This window comes from Fusarium pseudograminearum, chromosome 1 (genome assembly GCF_000303195.2).
Source record: "Fusarium pseudograminearum CS3096 chromosome 1, whole genome shotgun sequence".
NCBI classification, from domain to species: domain Eukaryota; kingdom Fungi; phylum Ascomycota; class Sordariomycetes; order Hypocreales; family Nectriaceae; genus Fusarium; species Fusarium pseudograminearum.
In genome coordinates, this window is record NC_031951.1 from 4,028,903 (window position 1) to 4,049,870 (window position 20,968).

At 49.6% G+C, this 20,968-nt stretch overlaps 4 protein-coding genes across 4 annotated transcripts, besides 2 other annotated features; 1 reads left to right on the forward strand and 3 right to left on the reverse strand.

Annotated features, from left to right (window-relative positions):
- Nucleotides 1-33: 33 nt before the first annotated feature.
- FPSE_00443 (uncharacterized protein) lies at nt 34-426 on the reverse strand (the record flags this gene model as incomplete). The annotated part of the gene is made up of 3 exons (XM_009253563.1): nt 34-77; nt 169-236; nt 374-426. 3 exons carry the CDS (start codon nt 424-426, stop codon nt 34-36), a joined length of 165 nt encoding a protein of 54 aa, XP_009251838.1.
- Nucleotides 427-1,182: 756 nt separating this feature from the next.
- FPSE_00442 (uncharacterized protein) lies at nt 1,183-3,085 on the reverse strand (the record flags this gene model as incomplete). The annotated part of the gene is made up of 2 exons (XM_009253562.1): nt 1,183-2,864; nt 2,923-3,085. The coding sequence occupies 2 exons, from the start codon at nt 3,083-3,085 to the stop codon at nt 1,183-1,185; spliced, it is 1,845 nt and encodes a 614-aa protein (XP_009251837.1).
- Nucleotides 3,086-5,382: 2,297 nt separating this feature from the next.
- FPSE_00441 (uncharacterized protein) lies at nt 5,383-8,507 on the forward strand (the record flags this gene model as incomplete). The annotated part of the gene is made up of 2 exons (XM_009253561.1): nt 5,383-5,407; nt 5,512-8,507. The coding sequence occupies 2 exons, from the start codon at nt 5,383-5,385 to the stop codon at nt 8,505-8,507; spliced, it is 3,021 nt and encodes a 1,006-aa protein (XP_009251836.1).
- Nucleotides 8,508-9,120: 613 nt separating this feature from the next.
- Nucleotides 9,121-9,143: a repeat region.
- Nucleotides 9,144-10,759: 1,616 nt separating this feature from the next.
- Nucleotides 10,760-12,576, reverse strand: FPSE_00440 (uncharacterized protein; the record flags this gene model as incomplete). Its single annotated transcript, XM_009253560.1, has 2 exons — nt 10,760-11,789; nt 11,846-12,576. 2 exons carry the CDS (start codon nt 12,574-12,576, stop codon nt 10,760-10,762), a joined length of 1,761 nt encoding a protein of 586 aa, XP_009251835.1.
- A 654-nt stretch (nt 12,577-13,230) lies between these two features.
- Nucleotides 13,231-13,262: a microsatellite.
- Nucleotides 13,263-20,968: the final 7,706 nt, after the last annotated feature.

The following is a 20,968-nucleotide window of genomic DNA, read 5'->3' on the forward strand; positions in this document are numbered from 1 at the left end:
CTCTTCCCTTTTTCTCTTTTCCTCCATGAGTCATTAATCAAGACGCCAGAGACACAGTGTCACATATCCATTATGTGCTATTTATATATGGTGACATGATTTACATACTATCCCCCCTTCTTGAACGCTGTGTCATGTCGACTGGCTCTTTATGCAGGCTTCACTCACATCTGCCAAACCGGTGATATGTTACCACTAAGTCATCCTCTGCTTCATAGAGTACGACCAACGTCTGCCTGGCTTGATTTAAGTTTGTTCTAAATTGTCTGGTTCTACCACAAAGATGCTTGATCGCAAACTCCGAATCTCGTCTTTGTTAGACGTTCCGGATGGTTGGATGTTGGAAGAAGGGATGACAGGATGTTTCACTTACATACGCACAACTGATGCTCTAGCGCCTTGATATATACACGACGTAACTTGCATGTTGTATACCACAGAAGGCAGCAGATGCCGGATGGGTACTACTCCAGTGGATACATGTTGGCATACAGTGTTATACTTCACACACATTCATCCATCTCAAGACAGACAGGCAGTATAGACCGGTGAATCAGACTTAAGAAGTAATCTTGGTTCTCCTCTGGATTGTCGTTAGTTGGAGCTTATATGGCCCAGCTGGTATTTCAGGAGTTTCCTTGGGGTTAGTACATAAATTATCTGCATCACCATGCATATATAAAAACATGACTAGCAAGCACAACAAATAGGTGGATGCAACGGCTGCTCAATATATTAAAATATTATAAGGTAAAGACCAAATGACAACCCGGCTGTACTATATATTATAGGTAAAGATTAACTCTTCTCCGAAGCAGTATTCGCTTTCTGCTTCGCTCAAGTGCCGTGAAGACGCATATATCGTTAAACGTTGCCGCGAAGAACACGCATAGAATAGTGGCAAAGTAACCAGAACTCATACCCAAGTGAAAAGTATCTTGGGTATAGATTTCACCAGGAAGTGAGCCTCTCTCTTTGGGGTTCTTCCAAGATGCCGCCGATGATATAACGTGTCACTGGATGATGGAGAGAAATAGAAGAGTGGTAAAATGAGAAGTAAATGGCCTCGCGGCGTTGGTCATGAATTAATTATATACAACATTCCAACATGTTCCAAAAGTTGAATCGTACAAAGGACGCTTGAGTATGCCATATTCAAAACTGGAGATCCTCCAGAAGGGCTTAGTAGCCACCGATGAAGGCAGACTTGCAACCCCAGCTTCGCTCACAGTTGCAGCTACCGGGCTCCTTCCAGAGATCATCCTCGTAAGAAAAGAAGACGGTCTTGTCACCACAGGTCTTGCGGATGGACTTGATAGCCTCGGCCTGCTCCTTCTTACCGGGGCAAGCAGAGCCGTTGCACTCGCCAGCAGAAGGCCAGCCACACTCCAGGTTGATGACATCATTGCCCTTGCAGATATCGGCGAGGAGGTCAAGCTGACCCTGGACAAACTCACCAGCGTTGGCGGGAGTGACCTCGGAGTTGAAGTAGGGGTGAATGTTGGCACCGGTGACATCAACACAACCGCAGATGGCTTCCTTGACGTCCTCTCGCTGCCAGATGTTGAGGGTCTCGGCGATGGTGTAAGGACCAGTGTAACCGGAACACTTCTCCTTGACGACACTGATGAGGTCGGCGAGCTCCTGGGGAGAGCAGAAGTTGTTCATGATAGCCTCGTTACCAACAGTGAAGAGCTTAACCTGATCCCACTGGGCCCACTTGGCGAGAGCGTCGACCTGCTCCTTGATCTCGGGGGTCTCGTAGGTGCAGCCGGAGGCCTTGACGAAGACGCCAACAATCATCTCAATTCCGTACTTCTTGCAAGCAGGGGCAACAGTCTCGAGGGTGTCACAGTCGGTGGAGTAGGAGCGGATGATCTGGAAACCAGCACCCTTGAGGGCAGCAATATCCTTGTCAACCTGGTCACCAGACTTGCACTTGCCGGTGGAGGACTCGTAAGGAGTGTAAGTGATACCGTAGTGATCGTTTCCACCCTTCAGGTTACCAGGGGTGGAGGGCTTCTTGGGAGGCGAGGGCTTAGGCTTGGGCTTAGGGGCCTCGGAGGTCTCGACAGCGGGCTCGGTGTAGGCGGGGGTCTCAGGGGCAGAGTAAACAGGCTTCGAGGGCTTGGGGACCTCAGGGACAATGCTGGGAAGATCGTAGACGGGCTTGGTAGGCTTCACCTTCTCGGTGGTCTCGGGCGAAGGCTTAGGGGCCTCGTAGACGGGCTTGGTCTCCTTGGGAGGCTGAGGCTTAGAGGCCTCAGGAACCTTGGTGGTGGCAGGAACACCGGACTGAGAGTAGGGGCAGACGTAAACGTAGTCGGTCTCAGTGACGGTGACGACTTGCTCAGGAGCAGTGTAGGTACCAGGGACGTAGCTGGTGGGGACGGGGTAGACGATAACGGTCTCCTCCTCACAGGTCTTGGTGATGGGAGCAATGGTGTAGGTACCAGCGGAGGGGCAGACATAGGTGGTAGTCTCGATAACGCTGGTAACGACGCCCTCGTGCTCGGTCTCCTTGGCGTAGGGGCAAGTGACGGTGGTGGCAGTCTCGACGATGGTGGTGACACCGCCCATGGTGTGAGTTCCAGCAGGAACCTTGGTGGTCTCGCCAACACAAACGGTGGTAGACTCGGTCACAGTCATGGTGGTGGCAGGGAAGGTGTAAGTGCCGGGAGTAGGGCACTTGTACTCCTGAGGGGTCGGGATGGGGACAACGACCTTGGTGGTGGTGGGAGCAACAGGCTTGGGAGCCTCGTAGGTAGGAACCTCATAAGCAGTGGTAGGCTTGGGCTTAGGAGCCTCATGAGTAGTGACGGCCTGAGCGGTGGGCTTGGGAGGGGAAGGGGGGTTGGGAACAACTGTATCAGTCAGTACCAAGTTGCGCGAGGTAACAGCATCCTGCACAGGTGAACTTACGAGTAGGCTCGCCATAGTAAGTGGTCCAGATGGTGGTGCAGCTGGGAACGCAGACCTCTCCACCGCGACGGAACAACTCATGAGCACGTCGGTGGTGAGGGTAAGCAGCTTGGGCACCAGTGGCCATGGCCGCAACGGCAGCGGCGGCAATTCCTCCCTTCATTATGAAGACGAGGATAGAAATTCAAAATTTAAACAAGTTGGATTATAGTTGGTAAAGGAAACGAATGCCCGCTGAAAGAGTGAAGCGGTAATGAGGATATACGGAAACGAAAGGACGAAAGCGAAGATTAACAAGGTGCTCTCTAGATTCGCGAAGGATAGAACCGTGAGGAGAAGGAAAACCAAAAGGAAGAAGCAGGAAAAGAGCGGCGTATTAAATGAAGATCATTCATGGGCATGTCAATATTCCCTCTACCTGCGACCTGGTCTGCTGGGCCTTGGCTGTAGTGCCCAGAGAGGGCCATCGCATTAACACAAGATGACCTAACCGAGAAAAGTGGTTTTGATGGTACCTGAGACGATGCAAGATATCGGCGCCAAACGCCAAAAACTCAGGTACCCGTCTGCCCCTGGCCAGGTACCCTGTGGACTGCGATACCCTGTGCCTCATGAAATTAGCTGGGGTCGAGAGTTGGCCAGTCCCGAAACGGGACAACCGTTGGTGCAATGCCGAACATCATTGCCATGCCAGTTCAAGAACCCCCAGCATCTAGCCGGGGTTTCTGGACGAAAAGGAGAACGGTGTGGAGCACGGGGGCACGATGTAATCTCGTGGTTTCGACCGGCTCCGGGGGTGCTGGATGCCATGTCTGCTCTGCCAAATAAGGCCATTGTCTTGTTGATAGGTGGATGGGCCTAGACCAATCAACCGATGATTGAGGTTACCTTTGCTGAAGGAACTTGTCACGAAGCGACATTATCTCGAGGACGATGCTCCTCTGCCCGCTGGTTGGTCACTTGATTTGCAACCAGGGGATTCGGGATGAACAACAAACTTCGATAAATAAACTGGAGATGGATATCCTAAAATATCCTTTTCCCATCTCGTCCTCTGGCGTCTGTCTCCTTTTGCTGTCTCGCTTGGTCTGTCTGTCTGTTCGTCGAGTGCCGTCCTGACCTTGCGGGCTGTGTGCAAAGTTCCATCTATATAATGATCCTCATATAAATCGTCTCTTTTGGGGTTTCACAGTCCCTGGGAATCAGTCGGCTCGTCGGGCGAGTGGGGTTCTGATATTGTTCCTGCATCTGCCAGTGTCTCAATGGTCCCCTCAATTTGCCTTAGCGGGGGTGGCTTTGTGGTTAAGAGAGTCCATCCAGGGGTTCTTGGTGACGTGCAGCGACTTTTGCCCGCCAGTTTTGGACTAATCAGCGGGCTATATCATCGATAATATCATGTCAGGTCAGTTGGGTTCGCAAGCCACCCCCGAGAAGCGCACAACACACAACCTGCAGCCCGTCTTCTGTCATTTGTGTCATTTGCGGGGAATTAACTCGATGATTGAACCGGCAAAGCTGGGGGACCAAAGCTTGTTGGTCAGGTCTTTGGAGGCTAGTCGAAACAGCTAAATAAGCCCAGACCTAATATCGGGCGGTATGATAACATGATCCTTGGATCTCAGCTCAGATTGCGTTTCGTATTCATCGTCGCATCGCGCAGTATTTTCGACTTGCCAGAAGCCATGGGATTTTGCGAGCTTCTCTCAAAATCACTGTAACCATAAGGCCGGGACTACAGTCTTAACCGAAGGATGTGTGTTCATGCCCTGGTCTTCTAACTCCTGTTGCCCTGCCCTTTGCTGAAACTGTAAGCCAATAAGCAAGCAGCCTGGGGATGCGGATTGTTGTGTCGATCCTATCGGAATCATCTTGTTGGCAAATGAAGAGAATCTCACGCGCCTCTTGGCTCTGGGCGGTCAGAGTACCTTTCCAATTAGAGAAGGTCTTGAATCGAGACTCTCCTCAAAAGGGGACTACTCGCCGATAGCTAATCCAGGGCTAAAATCGTTTGTCGGCTTGATCAAGATGGCTAATAACCAGCACGCTTGGTCAAGCTAAACCCCCTTTTGCTGTTATTGAGAAAGGCTTGAACAGTATAGTATGGTGTGCATCAACGGATGGGTCACAAAAGATGCGTGGATTGGTCACGATGATTGTATTGGACAATTATCTTGAATCTCATTCAATATGATGAAATGTGTTTGTTGGTCAGAATAAGAAGGAATGTATGAATGACATGACTGATTAACTTCAATTAAAGTGGAAAAGAGCTGTGTCATGTGACATCGCGACCATAGAAATCGCCAACACGGAATGGCAAAATTTTCAGCCTCGCGGTGAAGAAAGTGCCTTTCTTTGAAGGCCTTGATAAAATACACCCAAAAAGGGAAAGGGAAAAAAAAATGTTGAGGTCGTCGAGTCGATCTTATGTCTGCTGGAAGTGTCTTTCGCACAGTCGAAATGGCTTGCGATCTTCGCTTCCATCGTCTGTGCAATCTCTGAACAGAAGACATGAAGTTTGTTACCCTGAATACCACTCCAAAAGCGTCATCTTCTAACCGCAATCCCAGTACTCTACTGTTTTCCCAGAAGATGGACCTCGTCAAAGTGTATATGGACAAGCACATATTCCCACTTCTCTGCCTCAACCTTCGGCCGTCATAGATAAGAGGCCGATCCGGCAGAGACTACGAAACTGGACCGCCACCAATGATCCTGAGAGAGAGGTAACTCATATCATTCCAGATATTTCATTCTGGTCACATGTAACCAATAGCGTCACTCGCCCTCAATCTACTGGCTCCTCTGAGTTGGACAACTTCAAGGCGGAATCAGTAGGCATGGTCGATGGCGTCGAGGCTATCGCCGAGGATGAAGCCGAAGTTTCTATTGTTGGACACAAGAGCCAAACACCGGGTGATCTCGTTGAAATGAAACAACCCGGCTCTCGTACACCTCTGTTTGGTATATACCTGGGGCACTTCGGCAACAGGCACCATTTCTACACCAATTCTGGCCGATGGGTTATTAGCTTGGGCTTCTCTGCCATATTTTCCGTTTCCAATTTCGTCCCTGTCAGCCAACTAAAACCGATTCTCGACTTGATCCCCATGGGTGCTTCTGCCGACGAGTATGAAGAATTACGCAACCAAGAAAAAGGTCCTGGTCGAGACGTTGGCGCTGCTCTGATTGCCAAAATGAAGAAGTTCATCTTGGAAGCAGACCAGGCCTACCAGTCGAGCCTCAACAACCTGGACAGGGCTAGATCTATAGTCTCGGATGCAAAGAAAACCAAGTACCTCAGCTTGTTTGAGCTGGCCGACTTGCTGCTCCCCCAAGGTCTCAAGCAGGGCAAGCATTTCCCCCCTCCTGCGTTGTACGCTGTTCATACAGCACTTTTGCGCAACGACTTTATCTTCCGACCAGTAAGCCCGTCGCCCGACTGCCATAGGAAAGACCACCTTTTCGAGATCTTTCCATACCAGGACTTCATGATGATCAACCGCGTGGCTCTCATGGTTCGTGAATACATTCACCTGATGGGAAGGACAGGAGGGAAAATGCCGGAAAAGGAGCTGGCCAGCACGGCTTTTGGCACATTTGTTCTGAGAGCACGAGAAATTGTTCTTGCTAATCGAGAAAAGCGCGCTTGGACGACGCACGGAATTCTCGCTCCCACTTCAGGGGTTACTATCAAAACCACAGACTGGTCAAGGAAGCATGCTGAGTTCATCCGCTTTCTGGAATGGTGGGCTAGCTACCATCTGTTTGAGGACTCTTCGCACTTCCATGCGGATGGCTCTCTTCTACTTCGGGCCCTAGACCTGTACAAGGATGTCAGGCTGGATCAGAGTTGCGCCTGGACATTTCTACAAGAGTTGGGTATAATCTCCCCATGGGAGATCCCCTCCCGATACAAGGTCCGCTTCCCGGAAGTCAAGATTCAGAGCGGAGGTGGCCTCATCCGAGAAACACCAACCAGTCTCGAAGATTCGATTCGGCCGGATATTGCAGAGGGCGTAAGGAAGGAGTGGACTAACGACACTATTTTCTGCATTGACGCTCCTGAGACAGTTCTTATTGACGACGGTATCTCCTTAGAACGCACAGAGAAGCCTGACGAGTACTGGCTTCACATTCATACAGCCGACCCAGCGTCCGGAATCAAACCAAATTCTGAACTAGGCCGGTTCTTGGAGCTGATCCCCGAGAACATATATCTTCCTGGTCATTTCCAAGCCATGCTCCCTCAAGAGGTTGGCATCGATAATTCGGGAGACTACAAATCCGAGAGTTTGGTTGACCAGTACTCGCTTGCCAAAGGCAGGCCTGCTCTTACTTTCAGCGCAAAGGTAAACGAGAGCGGAGATTTGCTTGATTACAAGATCGAGCCAGGTACCGTCCACAACGTCAAATACTTGGATCCGGAGGATGTCAGCCAATTCTGCAACGATCCTTTACCACCTGCCACGTCTGATCAGACTCTTGTTGTTGGTCAGCTCCCCGACAAAGCAGACGCTCCACCAAACCGTCCCATGGTATCGGCAAAGGATTTGGATGACAAGAGCAAGGAAGATCTCTTGACACTGCATCGTCTTGGTGCGGCCATCAGAGAGAAGCGTCTCCAGAAAGGAGCATGGCCAATCTTCATAGGGGGCACTTCCGTCACCGTCAAAACCGGAGATGTGCCCCTGAAGCAAGAGGAAGACACCGCAGTCTTGCCAGCCGACCCTTACATCAGGGTTAGCCACGACAAGTTCAACGGCGCTTCCGTGGTTGGAAACACCATGGTACTCGCCGGCGAGATTGCTGCTCGATGGTGCAGCGACCGCAAAATTCCTGTTCCCTTCCGACGAGACGCGCATTCAAAGCAGAACATGCCCCAACTACTCGATTACGCCACCAAGGAGCTGTATCCTCTTGTGTACAAGGGCATCTCGCCATCGGCCGCCCAGCGTCAGGAACTATCGCGCATGACTGGCGGTATTGAACTATCTACAGAGCCAGGCCCATACTTCATGCTCGGCTTGGACATGTACACCAAGGCCACTTCGCCTCTTCGCCGCTTCTCTGATCTCATTGTTCATTGGCAAATTCACGCGGCATTGGCACATGAGCGCGAAATGAAGCGCAGCATAGACACTGAAGCTGATGACCTGAACGCCATCCTTCCCTTCACCGATGAGACACTCCCCAATACGCTCTCCCTACTACGTATGAGGGAGAAGATGGCCCGGACCATATCTCGCGGTACCAAGGAGTGGATGCTGATGGCTCTTGTGCGTGCTTGGAAGTTTGAGAAGACGGTACCGGAGCGGCTAAGTTTCACCGTTGATGCCCGTTGGAAGCAAGGTGTGTCTGGCAGGATCGACCTGTTCGACCTATCAGCCAACCTCACCATCGATGGCATCGATGGTCTCGTGCTCGTCAAAAACATCAAAGTGGGGGATAAGTTTGATGTTGAGCTGGCCGATGTGAATGTTCACTCTCGGCAGATCTTCGTCAAAGCGCTCAAGCACCATCACAATCCCAATAGCCAGCCGGCACTGTCTCCGGATTCCGCGGAGCCAACCCCGGCCTCGTGAGCTACGCCGCAGGGTCTTTCTCGAACAGTGGCTTTGTTGGGGTAGAAGGTTCCAGGCTTCACCGTCACCGCCTTGACGGCAACAGTATGTCTTGCGGGATCGTGAGCAAGATTGGCGGTGATTTTGTCTCACCTGCTGCACTCTGTCACATCCACTTTCGGGTTCTATTTACAACGGCTTACATACAGCACGATGCATCATCACAGCACTTGGTCGTTGACTGGCGTGGAGTCGCTCATTTCTCCCCCGCATTTTCGCACATCCCATTGTGTCACCCCACCCCCTGCATCAGAAACATGGGGTTTCCCTCTAGAGGATTGATTGACAGAACCCTGACGTTAGTCAATGGAAGTCATGTGGCTGCAAATGCACTGTACAATTACCTATTCTCAGGGGGCACTCCACAGGGGATCAGAAAACTTGACTGCTGCAAGCATGAAGAAGAAATGAATGAGCCAGTCCCTGTCGTTTTGGAGCAGATTGGTTGATCATTTGTTTTTGTACCCTCGAGCTTGGAGGTCAACTTTTATGTTGCCCCCCAGGCACTGTAACTTGATGATGGATGACCCCTTACCCAATGTACGTCACCTACTTACCTGTATTATACTGTACCATATATATATATATATTTTTTTACACATACCTACTCAGATTTGGAAAAGTTCTGGTATTCAAAAGCACTAGATGTACAGTAGATCGTCCAATTATAGAGACCAAAGCCCAAGTCCCCTTTCGATGCCAATGTTGCATGTCGTGAGTGACCATCGTCAAACGTTGCCTCATTACCACCAGACAAGGCAGTAAGCAACACGACATGTTCGGCTAATAACCTCACTCACAAGACATGCCATACCCCCTGCCTACAAAAGGTTGATATCATCGAATAATCAATAACAATATTAATTGGCTTTACCCGCAACTCTGGCATTTGCAATATGCGGTAATTTGCTAGGGCACGCGTAATGAGGTCACGCGGGCTGAAGAGAACAGACCAGGTCGTGTCCTGTTTCCCCAACAATTTTTTTTAAGACTTGCACTTGCATGTCAATTGGCGATCGATGCAAACGGAGCCCTCATTCGCCCGCGACGAGCTTTCGCCTGCGCTTCAGATGTGGCAACTTCCATCCAACGGTGCCCTGTAAAACATGAGCTAGGTGCCCTTTGGAAGAATCAAGGGCCCAGATGATCAGCAAGGTACAAAACCAACCTCAGTCAATTCGTCCCTAGTTTAAATGAACCGGCCCCAAGGATCTCAGGTCCATGACTGAATGTGATGCAGCTGATCAATTTTGGCCAAAGACCATGCATGATTGACGACATGATGTAAACGTAGTATTATTGTATCTTTTAACATGCTTTTTGTGTTGTTTTTGCAACTTGTCTTGATTCAGTCCGGTCTGCGTGTGTACGTCGAGATCCGACAACTGTCTTTATGTACAACGAATACACCAACGCACTGAAGATCCGGTCCTGTCGCCATTTGCCGTTTGTGTCCTTCATTTCTCCATTGATCCGTCCTTTCCATGGCGTTGCCAATACCGTAGAGTCGCCGTAGTCGCCGAAAATCAATTGACCCCATTATACCTTTGCCCTTGCCATTCCTGATCCGTCCGTAGCCGCCCGTAATCCGTAGTACCCACTTGCTTATGGGATATCATGAAGAAAAAAAAAAAGCCCTTGCCACAAAAGAACGACAGGAACGAAAAATTTATAACGCCGAATATCCACCGGGTCTGTGACCTTTGTGATGGCCCATTCCCATTGCCCTGAGTTTGTTGCTGGAGTCTGGGGGCCGGGGTGTCATGGGGTCGGCTGATCCTTTTTTTGGCAGGCCTGGAAACCAATAACTGAGGCTTCGGTTGGGGAGGCCTGGTAAATGACTCCCTTGTCGTGAGGATCCCCGTCTTAGCCACCCAGATCCCATCCGCAACACACACATTGCTTTTCTTTAGCCTTTTGATGTTTGTCCGTCCCCTTGTCACAGGCCGTGTATGAGATAGAATCATATTCCGCTTTCCAGGATGTCGTGGTGACCAGGCCAAGTTGATGTTAACTAACAAGGCCTCGACATATGATGGTTGCAGTATAATGCCAGATCAATGCCAATTCCTTCAGAAATCCCTTTATATAGAAACACTTTTGTCGATTTTTGTCATGGCGTCGTTTCAACTCACAAATTGTGAGCCACAAGCTTTTGTGCTTGTTCAAATTCCACTGCGTCGCTAAATGAAAGTCGAACGCCAGTATACCCATTATTTCCTCCATCCCACGTTCCAGATAACATGGGCAATGTCGCGGGCAGTGTTGACCGTGTCGATAACGCGGCCAAAAATACCGTCCCCTGATTGTATTTCGCCTTCCTCATAAGGCATAAACATACCCGAAGGTGTGCGTCGCATACCCGCAGGCTCCTCGCAAAGGCTGCCTGAAGAGATGGATCTGTTTAGACCGCCATTGATGCCTTCACTGGATGGTGAAGCCCACCCTGAGCGGGGGCTCAACAGCGCATCATCGAGACTGTCATCATGATCCTCTTCCCCGAAAAAGAACTTTCCGGACTGCTTAGCAGGTCGCAGAGTCTCCTGCGAAGAAGAAGGGGACATGAGCGGGCTTCTAGAGTGCTTCATGGCAGTCTCTCGCGGTTCGGGAGTGTCCTCACGATACTTGAGGGTAGTAGACGGAAGCTTGGCTATTGTCTTTCCTTCGGCTGTTGGCTTTGACTTCAAAGTCTTGCGCCGGGAGATGGGCCTCTTCTTTGTCTGGACCCGCTTCATCATGACTCCGTCGTCTGAATCACTGTCAGAACCGTAATGGTCATCAATTGCTTCTTCCTCTTCCTCTTCGCCCTTGATTTCAACAGCTATGCATTGCTCGACTTGCTCGTTGAAGTGAATGTGTTTTCGTTCAGCACTGGGGGAAATAATGCCAGATGACTCAACCGAAGGGGCGAGACTGCTGCTGTCTCCACTCAATCGACGTGATGCAAAAGGGTAAGCAAAGTAATCTGTGTTGGAGCGACCAAGGTGGGGTCGGAGAATTCCTCGTGTCTCTTGGGCCTTGACAGCTGCGGTGGCTTGCTTCAATAATGAGGCTGTGGATAACGATCGCTGAAGCATAACTTCAGACATACTTCTCTTCTTCAGGATGGGCTTCTTGGTGAGGTTGACAAGCGAGCCAGTCTTGGAAAGCGAAACACTGGAGGGCTCCGTGTGGGTAGAGTGGGTGTTTTTGGGTCCTGACTGAAGGGGACCATAAAGCCAGGTGACATCACAATCCTTAAGCCTTGGAGATGTAAGTATTTTGATATATCCAGAGGAGACACACCAGGGGGTACAAACCAGTTGAGGGATTCGGGAGAGATAGTCTTGAGGTTGTTCTTGGCCTTCATCCATGTCCTCCAAGAAGCGTTTTCCAATCGCGCGCTGTTGGGAAATTCTCCCCTTCGAGTTACAACGTACCGCCATGATGACCAGATATCCTCTTCTCTCCATTCGTGAGACAGATAGTCGACTTGGCGCGAAGGCCTGCTGGACACTGCAGTGTCGTCCTCTGCATGCTCGGACTTTTCGTGTTCAGGTGTTTCGGGTCTTGATGTGTCCTCAGAAGCCTCTTCGGAGTTTTCGTGTTCGGCAGGAGAGACAGTATACGAATCGCCTGTTCGTGGACTGGGGGGTGGCTCTAGGTTATCGTCGTGGTGGATTTGAGGGTGAATATCTTGGTGGACGAAGAACTTCTCCTGCGCAAAAGATGGGAACATGAAGTGATCCTCGGGTGATTCAGCGAGGCTGATGTGGTCGTCGTAGTCAGAAGCAATGGAGAGGTTAGTGGCGGGAGTTGAGGCGTAGGAAAGATCCACAGAGTCGGCGTGGACAGTACGGGGAGACGAGGGAGCAGATGATGAGTTTGAATCGGCGTAAGATTTGTTACTTGAGCTGTAATGATGATCACTCAAATGAGAAGAGGTGGAAAATGGCGAAGTCGAGGATATGAAGTTGGATTGCGAATGCGAGCGTCGTAGGCCGGACCCGGCAAAGTAACCGTTGTCGTCGGATTGAAGAACGACAGCCATGATTGAGTTTGGAGGAGAACCGTTGTGATGTTGTTTCAATGCCGCGGCACCAAGAAGAGGTGGAATTGATGGAGTCTAGGTTAGAGACTCATGAGTACAAACGAGACAAGACCAAGCGAGATGCCAAAGGTATGGTATGGAAGGGGATATATCGATGGTAAAGTCAAGGTGAAGATGCGGCGTGGGTACGAAGTATAGAGAGAGAATGGGTTTGGCAATGTGGGTGGGGGGCAGGCTTATAGCAGGCGCAGAGTCGACCTCACTAAAGTTAACAGCCGGCGGGCATGTATGTATGTAAAGTAGAGCAGGCGATAGCCGGGGCCCCTTGGGCTTGGGCTTGGGGCAGGTGGACAAGTTCTGTTTGGGGCTAGTTCTAGCGTACCGGAGGAGTACGTAGCGTAACCCGGTGCTTGTTGGTGTGTGTTGTGGGTGTGGGCTTTCGGAATCTGGTTCTGGTTGGGTGTGTACAGCACAGTACAATGGATGGCAGGCCAGGGATAATCTAAGCCTGGTCGAGGCGTGGTGGCGTTGGAGCGACGGAGACCTCCCCAGACCCAGTTGCGGTGACGAAAATCGTGGGGACTGGCCAAGCGAGTATGGTCTGGCCTGGCGATGGGTCTCTTTGATCTTGGTTCCGTTCTTGGTGGTTTGCTTCTACACTGCGCTGCACTGCACTGACTGCACTGGCACTTCGGTCACCGGCCGGATAGCGGAGGCTTGCGCCCGTTGCAATGGTATTGGGTAAATCGTACAGTGGGTGTCTAGCTCAGAGGGTGGCTAGTTTAGTAGGTAGGTAGGTGCTGCTGTCCCTTGGGTTTGTTCTGATTCAGAAGATGAAGGAACAGGAGTTTGGCAGTAAAAGATTGCAAAGGTGAACGAAGCATAAAAAAAAAATTCAAGGTCAAGTTGATGGATGATGAATACCTAAATAGAAAGAGCGGGGACGAGAAAGGAGAAAAGGGTACCAAGGCAAGTACCTAAAATATAATTTAGGTTTGGACTTGAGGAAGGAAAAGGGCAATCAATAGGAACGTAAGAAGGGAGAGCGGGGGAGATAAGAAGCCACAAAGGCCGTTTACCTTATCCTTAAGACCTGCAATCCAAACAAGTCAACTACACGCAAAGTTACCGTACAATGGTACCGTGGAAGACCAAGAACCAAGACCAGAAGATACCCATCAGAAAGTCTATCAGATGAGGGACCGATGAGGTGACGTTTGAGGGCGTACGACTAGAAAGCCAACCATTCATTGATTCATCCATGTCAAGGTCAATGTCAAGGTCAAGCAGAGCGAGCCTGCGATCACAAAACCATCGGTAGTTGGTGGTAGGAATCCAAACGGTGAAGGGTAGTGTCGTAATTCTGAGGCGATGAGGATAAACACAAACTGCACTGCAACTCTCCTAACAAACTCAACTCTTGACCTCCAGCTCAGCTAAAACAAGAGCACCTAAAAGAGGCCAGAGGTGTGTCCATCTACGTTGTGACTGGCGGGTGAAGACGGGATTTTTGCTCACGTCCAATGCCTTCCTGGCTTCGGATCCCATCTTCCATCTTGGGGCCCCTGCAGCTTCCCCAATGTGCGCACAGTAACTAAGATATCTATGCCATGGGGTTAATGCACAAGAGTGAGCTTGCATGGCCGGTCAGGTTTCTAAGCTTCAGCGAGCAGCACATCGATCCCCTTTGGTGTTTAGTTCGCTTCGGTACTGACTGTACCCTTCCTCTGCTGATAAGATGTACGTACCTATCTGCGTATATGCATGCTGCACGCGTGTTATGCTACGTTGATGATGGCGACAAAAGTACAGCCAAGAGCTTCATTGATAGACATTCAACTCGGACGAAGCCAAGGGAGAAAGAACAGCTCATATCGAATCGAATCTAGCCTGCGGGCTCTGCCCTTGGCTCATCATGTCTTGCACACAGCAGATATCTTAAAAGGTGGCTACATACTGTTGCGAATGGTGACAGGTCGGCTTGCAGCTGTGAGCCACTGAGGTAGCTAGCAATGGCGCCGTTTTGGGGATACTGAGGGAATGGCTTTGTCTCAGGTGATTTCGACGTAAACCCCGATTCTAGAGTTTCAAATGTATCAACTACATACAATTTGTCGACAAGGGCAACCTCGACGTCAAAGGCATGGACAAGGTACAAGGTACTGTAAGAAAGACAACCAGATATGGGGTTCAAGCAAGCCATTACGGAGCTCAGTTCAATATCAAAGCATGCCACCGTCGTAGTGCACCAATAAATGGCATTATGTTAGGTAGCACGCAAACTCACGCCTTTCAATTGCAAAAGATCGCTTCATAATTGCCTCTTGATCGAGGATCTGTAGAACAAGGTGAGAAGCATCAGAGAAGGGGGGCGTGGGGGGGAGTGTCTCTCAAAAGCGTGGAGGTCCAACATGGGGGCGCAAGCGAGCCTCAGTGTTGTGGTTTTACGGATACCATAATAGGCATGTCGAGATAGGTAGCGTAGCGAGCTTTCTCGACAAAGGCATCCCGTGTATGGATGGTATGGCGATAACCGTGCCCATGCGTCTGTGTGTTGGTAAGGTTCTTCTTCAGGTCCAAGTTCAAAAGAGGCGATACGATGCTATGCAATACCTAGACTACTCCCATTTGATCTGTCAACGATGGGATTCGATCGGGAATGTGTAGCCAAGTGTATGTTTTAGATAGCCATTCTGAGTCAATCGACAAGCCTCAGTTTTGGATATAATACTGTTGCATTTCTTCAACACCACAAAGACTTAATACGGAATATAACTCGTCCCTTGACTTACGCGACGTCTTGCCGCTGATTCAGCCCTTGAAGCGTTTGGATGCCGACAAGCTCACCCTATGCGATAACCGGCGAGACAATGAGCCAGTTGGTTAATGTCTAGACAAATGTTTCTAAACATCCGTACAGTAGGGTCCTACCTTTGGTGTTTAATGTTGGCGCGCGCGTTGCCCTCAGAAACTGCCACGGCCCAGGTCTCTCCAGCTCTTCCGAGAGATTCCACAGCCAAAAAGGTAATCAACCGAACAGTCCGTAATATGTACAACCCCATGACCATGTTGTAAATTGAAATGCTATGACCTCGGACCGTACAGAGTACGCAATAGCAATAATAAGCCTTCAAGATGAAGTTACCAGGTTGTTTGCGGGGTTATAGAGCCCAAACTCTGTAAGCAATTTGCTTCCAAACCCACTACACGGAATTGACCGTTGCAGGGAATGAGGAGAATCCTGCTCTGTGGTAGCGAACGATACAATGCGATACGATACAGGTCTCGCCATCACAGTAAGAATGTGATCATAAGGTCATCTCCTGATCGACAAGGCAAGGTTTAGATATACTTCAACTTAGATTCACACTGACAAGAGAGGCATTGCAGGGCGACCAACGCGCGTGATAATTGGGGAAACATCTGAGACGAACCGTCTTGGGCCAGGTCAGGTAGAGCCTCACCCTGGACAGTCAACAAGCACGACATTCGTATGTACGGATACATGGAGCAGGCGCTTTCAGATGGCCCGGGCTTTAAGATTTTTCCCTGGTTCTACTTTCGGCTGAATCGAGAGTCCGGACCCGTTCCTATGCCAGGAACCGAGACAGACGAGTCTCAGTCTCGTGATGAGTGAGAAAATGAAATACTAAAGAATTAAAGAGGTCTAGAATGGACATCAATTCTAGCCAGCGACACAACATGGCCTTTTGCAGGTGGAGGAGGAGGAGGAGGAGAACAGGATGCAAATACAACGCCATGCACGGGAGATGCCCGAGTCACGATGGCACTGCAACTCTGTTCGGCTCGACTCGTGGACAAAAGGATGCTATGAATTATGGGTTATAGATCATGTCCAAAGTTTGAAGCTATCTACTCTCCTGTGATAGCCCAACTAAGCCCGATCCTCCTCCACTGGAATGTTCATTTCGAGACAGCCGACGGCGCAAACAGAGCAGAGACCTTGAAAAGAGTCAGTCTCTTGCCTAAGTGAGCAAGGGTAAGGGAGTGGACCACTGAAAGGGGCCCAGCGGAACGGTCCAACCTAGACAGCCGACCCTGTCTTGTCCTCCGGGGGCTCACGATTAGTGCCCCCGACGAAACCGAATCCAGGGGATTGGACGGGCAACTCTTTGACTTTTGGGGCCTGAACAGGGGGGGAGATGGCCAAGCAGCCAAGGACCAAAGACGACACCCTAAACTTGACAAGGGTCCATGTCCACAGCAGGGGAACATCGTGGGATTTTTTATGATTTTTTTTTCCCTCTCTCTCTAATTTTTTCTACTTCTTTTTTAGTCCAAACGCTTGGCTTCGCTTGGACTCCTTCGCAGCTGCCCGACAATACATAGCGGGGATTATCAAGGGCCGAATAAGTTCCAGAAGCCTCTTATTACTTGATTGTATTTTTACTGCAGCTCAGTGCCCCTTGCTTTGGTCATTTAAAGTAGCATTAATCTGTTCGGTTTTATTTTACTTCATTTTATGCTGGTGCTACCAATCGAATCAGTGGTTGATTGGATCGGATATCATCGTCAAGAAACCTCCAAGCCTAAACAAATGTGATACATTGAATAGGAAAATTTTAAGCCTCTTCCTAAAGAGATCCACTCCACAACCACATCTGTTGTTGCTTTGACAAACGTTTTCCCCCTCCTCGCCTCTCCCACCATGACATGTCTCACTCTCATGCAGGGCTCTGTCTTGACCGTAGTTGATGATTGACTGGCTTACCTAACGTCATCACTTGTCATTTTTTATCAATTTACATCTCGTGGCGCTGTGCCCTACCCTTGATCATGAAGCCTGTACACAAAATTCTGCGATCCCAACTATATTAGCAGAAACGTCTTGTTCAGGACTCTTGCATATCGTCTCCCTCGATCGCCAAGTTGGCTAGCTGTATGGGCCCTCCACATCCTACCTACCTAATTATAAACTGGGATGAGAGAATTGTTGTCAGCTCCAGTAAACAAACTCGGAGTTACTACAATAGATCGTAGTCTGTAGCTGTATGTACGCCTGCAGCCATTATTATCATCTTCGACTTGGTTGGATACGAACCTAAACTTCTGGAGCAAGATGATGTTAATAAGCGCCCGCTACCATCCGCGATGGATTATTTCCCCTCAAATCCACATCAGCTCATCCAAGTCTCCATAGTCCTAGGTCTCGATCACATCATATCAGCCGGCACGGCAGCGAGTGTTGGCTTGAGGCTGGGGAGAACTGGAGATAGCCTCCACTGTCAATTCGATTGTGTCTTCGGGGAGATAGATGCTACTAGTGACTGTGCGGGCACCAGCCCGGAACTCTACTGACGCCAAAGAACTCAATTACCTGGGGGTCAAAACGCAATACCACCCACTGTGGCATTCAGCCAGTGTTTCGGGTGCTGTAAAAGCCTCCAGAATGCGCAGTGCTGGTTGTCGTCTCATAGCCTCTTTGCTCTTAAATGCTCTAATTTAGTTCGATAACGTTACATGATGCTTCTAAAATCTGAGAGAATTGACTTCTCGTCATCCCTGTTGAAAAGCCAATTGGAATCTCAGGCTGTTGTCCGTGTTATTTCTGTCATCAATTACACGTTCAGCTTCCGAACTTGTTGGTCTTGTTAATCCGGTTTGCATGCCTATGTCGAGAGACCCTGCAAGCAAATATCTCATATGTACCAACTATAGCACAAACGGTCTCAACTGTATCAGTCGAGATGCATCGCCAGTACCGTATGTGGCTTCGTCGCTTCTTCGGTCGCGCTTGGGTGCTTGTTACATCACAGGAAAGGAATGCACCCCCATCCTGTGGTTTTGTGGCTATCGTGATAAAGTCACGGCATTCCTGAACGTCAGGCTGTTTTTATATTGTTGATGTAATTCCACATACGGTACGGTCCGTGCGGTCTTTGGGATCGACGTTTAGTCGCCTCAATGATCGACGTTTCTCCCTTCCTATATGACAGAAACCTCGAGGGAAATGTACTGAGGTCTGCAGATGCCGTATGTAATGCCAATGCTCAGTTACCTCACAACCTGCGCGTTTGTCCCTTTCTTGACTACCGTATAAGCATCTGTGCGAAGTGCATCTCGCTTTCAGGGTTGATTCCCCTAGGCCGCGCAACGATGGTCTTGAATTCCACATGTATATTGTCATCATGACATTCCGATCGTCTTGGCCGCGTCCCACATCGGCAATCCGGCCTCAACCAACGCAACCCTACCATAAGCATCGGGAAGATGAGGAAATGAAGAATTGCCTAGATGTAGGAGATCCAGGGGTAGGGTTGATACAGGCTGCCACAGCCAATGCTTTAGCATCTGAGGCTCTACCGTTGGGTGTGCTTAGGCCTGTTAGACGGCTTCAGGGTAGTCAGTCGCTTGGAGCTACATCAACAGAATAACAAAGGAAGCCGCACTTGTGACAGAGCAGTAAGGGAGGCCTTATCTCTAAGACGTGGAGTCCCGTGATTAAAGATGGAAGTACATTGCCGAGCAGCTTGTGTCACAATCCGGATATCCTGTTAGCTGTCTAAGACTCATCCAAATACATACATGCATGGCATGTTTGCCCTGGGTTGTTCTGAACAAACAAACACACAAAGGGAGTGCTGATGAGACAGTCGCTTGACAAGTGACCAACCAACAGTTTCTCTGTACGACACTCCAATGCCCCCTCGCACAACAACCATGTGGTTTCTCTCAACCGTTGCAAGTATCGCACCGCACTGCAGTCTGTGCCTGGATACCGCCCGCTGGGTCAATTGGTCCATTTGATTGGTCGAACGTGTCATTTTCCAACGTTCTCGCTTGCCTGGATATGCCGGGCTTGATCGGCTGCTATGTTGCTTCGTCAATTGTTCAAGATGTCGTAAATTCATAGGGCTGATGCTGTATCCGATGATTATTAGTTTCTTCCAGTACCTGATTCAAGATAACTAGTATATAGTACTTTGGTATCAATGCTTATCATCACTGGTAGGTTGGACAAAGATAGTAACGGGCGTTGATAGGTGGTCGTTCCTTCTACCTCAGACTCGTGGAGTTCTTGAATGGAACTTGGAAGCCACTGCCCGCATTCGCACTTGCTAGTGCCAATGCCAGTGCCAATGCCAGTGCCAATGCTAATGCAATTGCTCTTCTTCTTGAACTCTCCACTGCACTTGCCAGCCCCAGGCAGCCAGCTCCATGAAACTATGCCCAATCTAATTCACCCCCTCACCCCCTCACCCCCTCTACCCCTCACCTCACCCCAGAATATCCCCCAGACACACAGATCCATCATCTCTCTCGCAGGCCAAGCAAGCAGAAGTACTGCAATCACTAATGATGCACCCCTCGTCTATATCTTCTCGCTAACTACAGATCCAATGGTATTATAGAGCGACCGCGACAGCCTTTCAACGACTGCTTATCTTCCTTATCTGAGTTTCATATCTCCCTCTCCGAGTTCCTTACCGTGTCTTTGACTCCCTCGCCGAGTAACACTATCATGCTTATCATTATAATCTGCTGTGCTTGATGCCATTATTCTTCTCTCGGCTCGGCTTTCTGATGCCAGTCGTTCCGTTCCATTCGTATCTCGGGCGGTTTCCGATATGACTTCTCTCGCCACACACGTATTCAGCTCAGCAACTTTGAAGCAATCCGTGAAAACCCGAAAATCAACAAACACACCAAGTTTTTCCTAACTTGGATCCTTGCGCCATGACACATCTATACCCAGCCATCAGGCCCATCGATGCCTCCATTGTCGTTAACTGGCGACTGGCACAGCCATGTATTTTCCAGACAACAAGCTCCGTTGGGGGTTGCTCTTAGAAGTGGGTCTTAAGAGGACTGTTGCTGCGAGATGCTGTGTACAGACGATTTTGATGGTCACTGCACTATCAACTCTACGATACTGTCTTTGCTTCAACCTAGTGGCCACTGCATATGGCTTGCACTATCTGATTTGCAGTATGCATCTGTGGGCGCGGATGCAGATGCGGGTACGCTGTGGCTGTAGTAGGACCGCTGCAGTAGGACCGTTACTCTACTGCTTTCATATAAGCTCAAGTAAGGGGAGGGATCTTGGCAACAGGGACAGCGGACGCAGTTTTGGCTGCCGTGAGCTCTCTTACCAGTCAAACCGATCTGGAAGTTTGATAACCCAAACCTACAAGCACAACACTATTTACACACGCTTGACTTTTCGATAGTGGTACTCAAAAGGCAACTATCTTGACAGTTTGCATTAACCCGCATTGAGTTGTTGCTCTCGGATAGGCTAAGAAACTATAGCAAAACAAGCCTCTTCCTCCTTGGTATAAGTATTGAATGACACCATCGGTGGCTCACTTCGAGTGCCATGAGAATTGATGACTCGGCTATGATTACTCGAGAGTTCCCGGTCTATAAA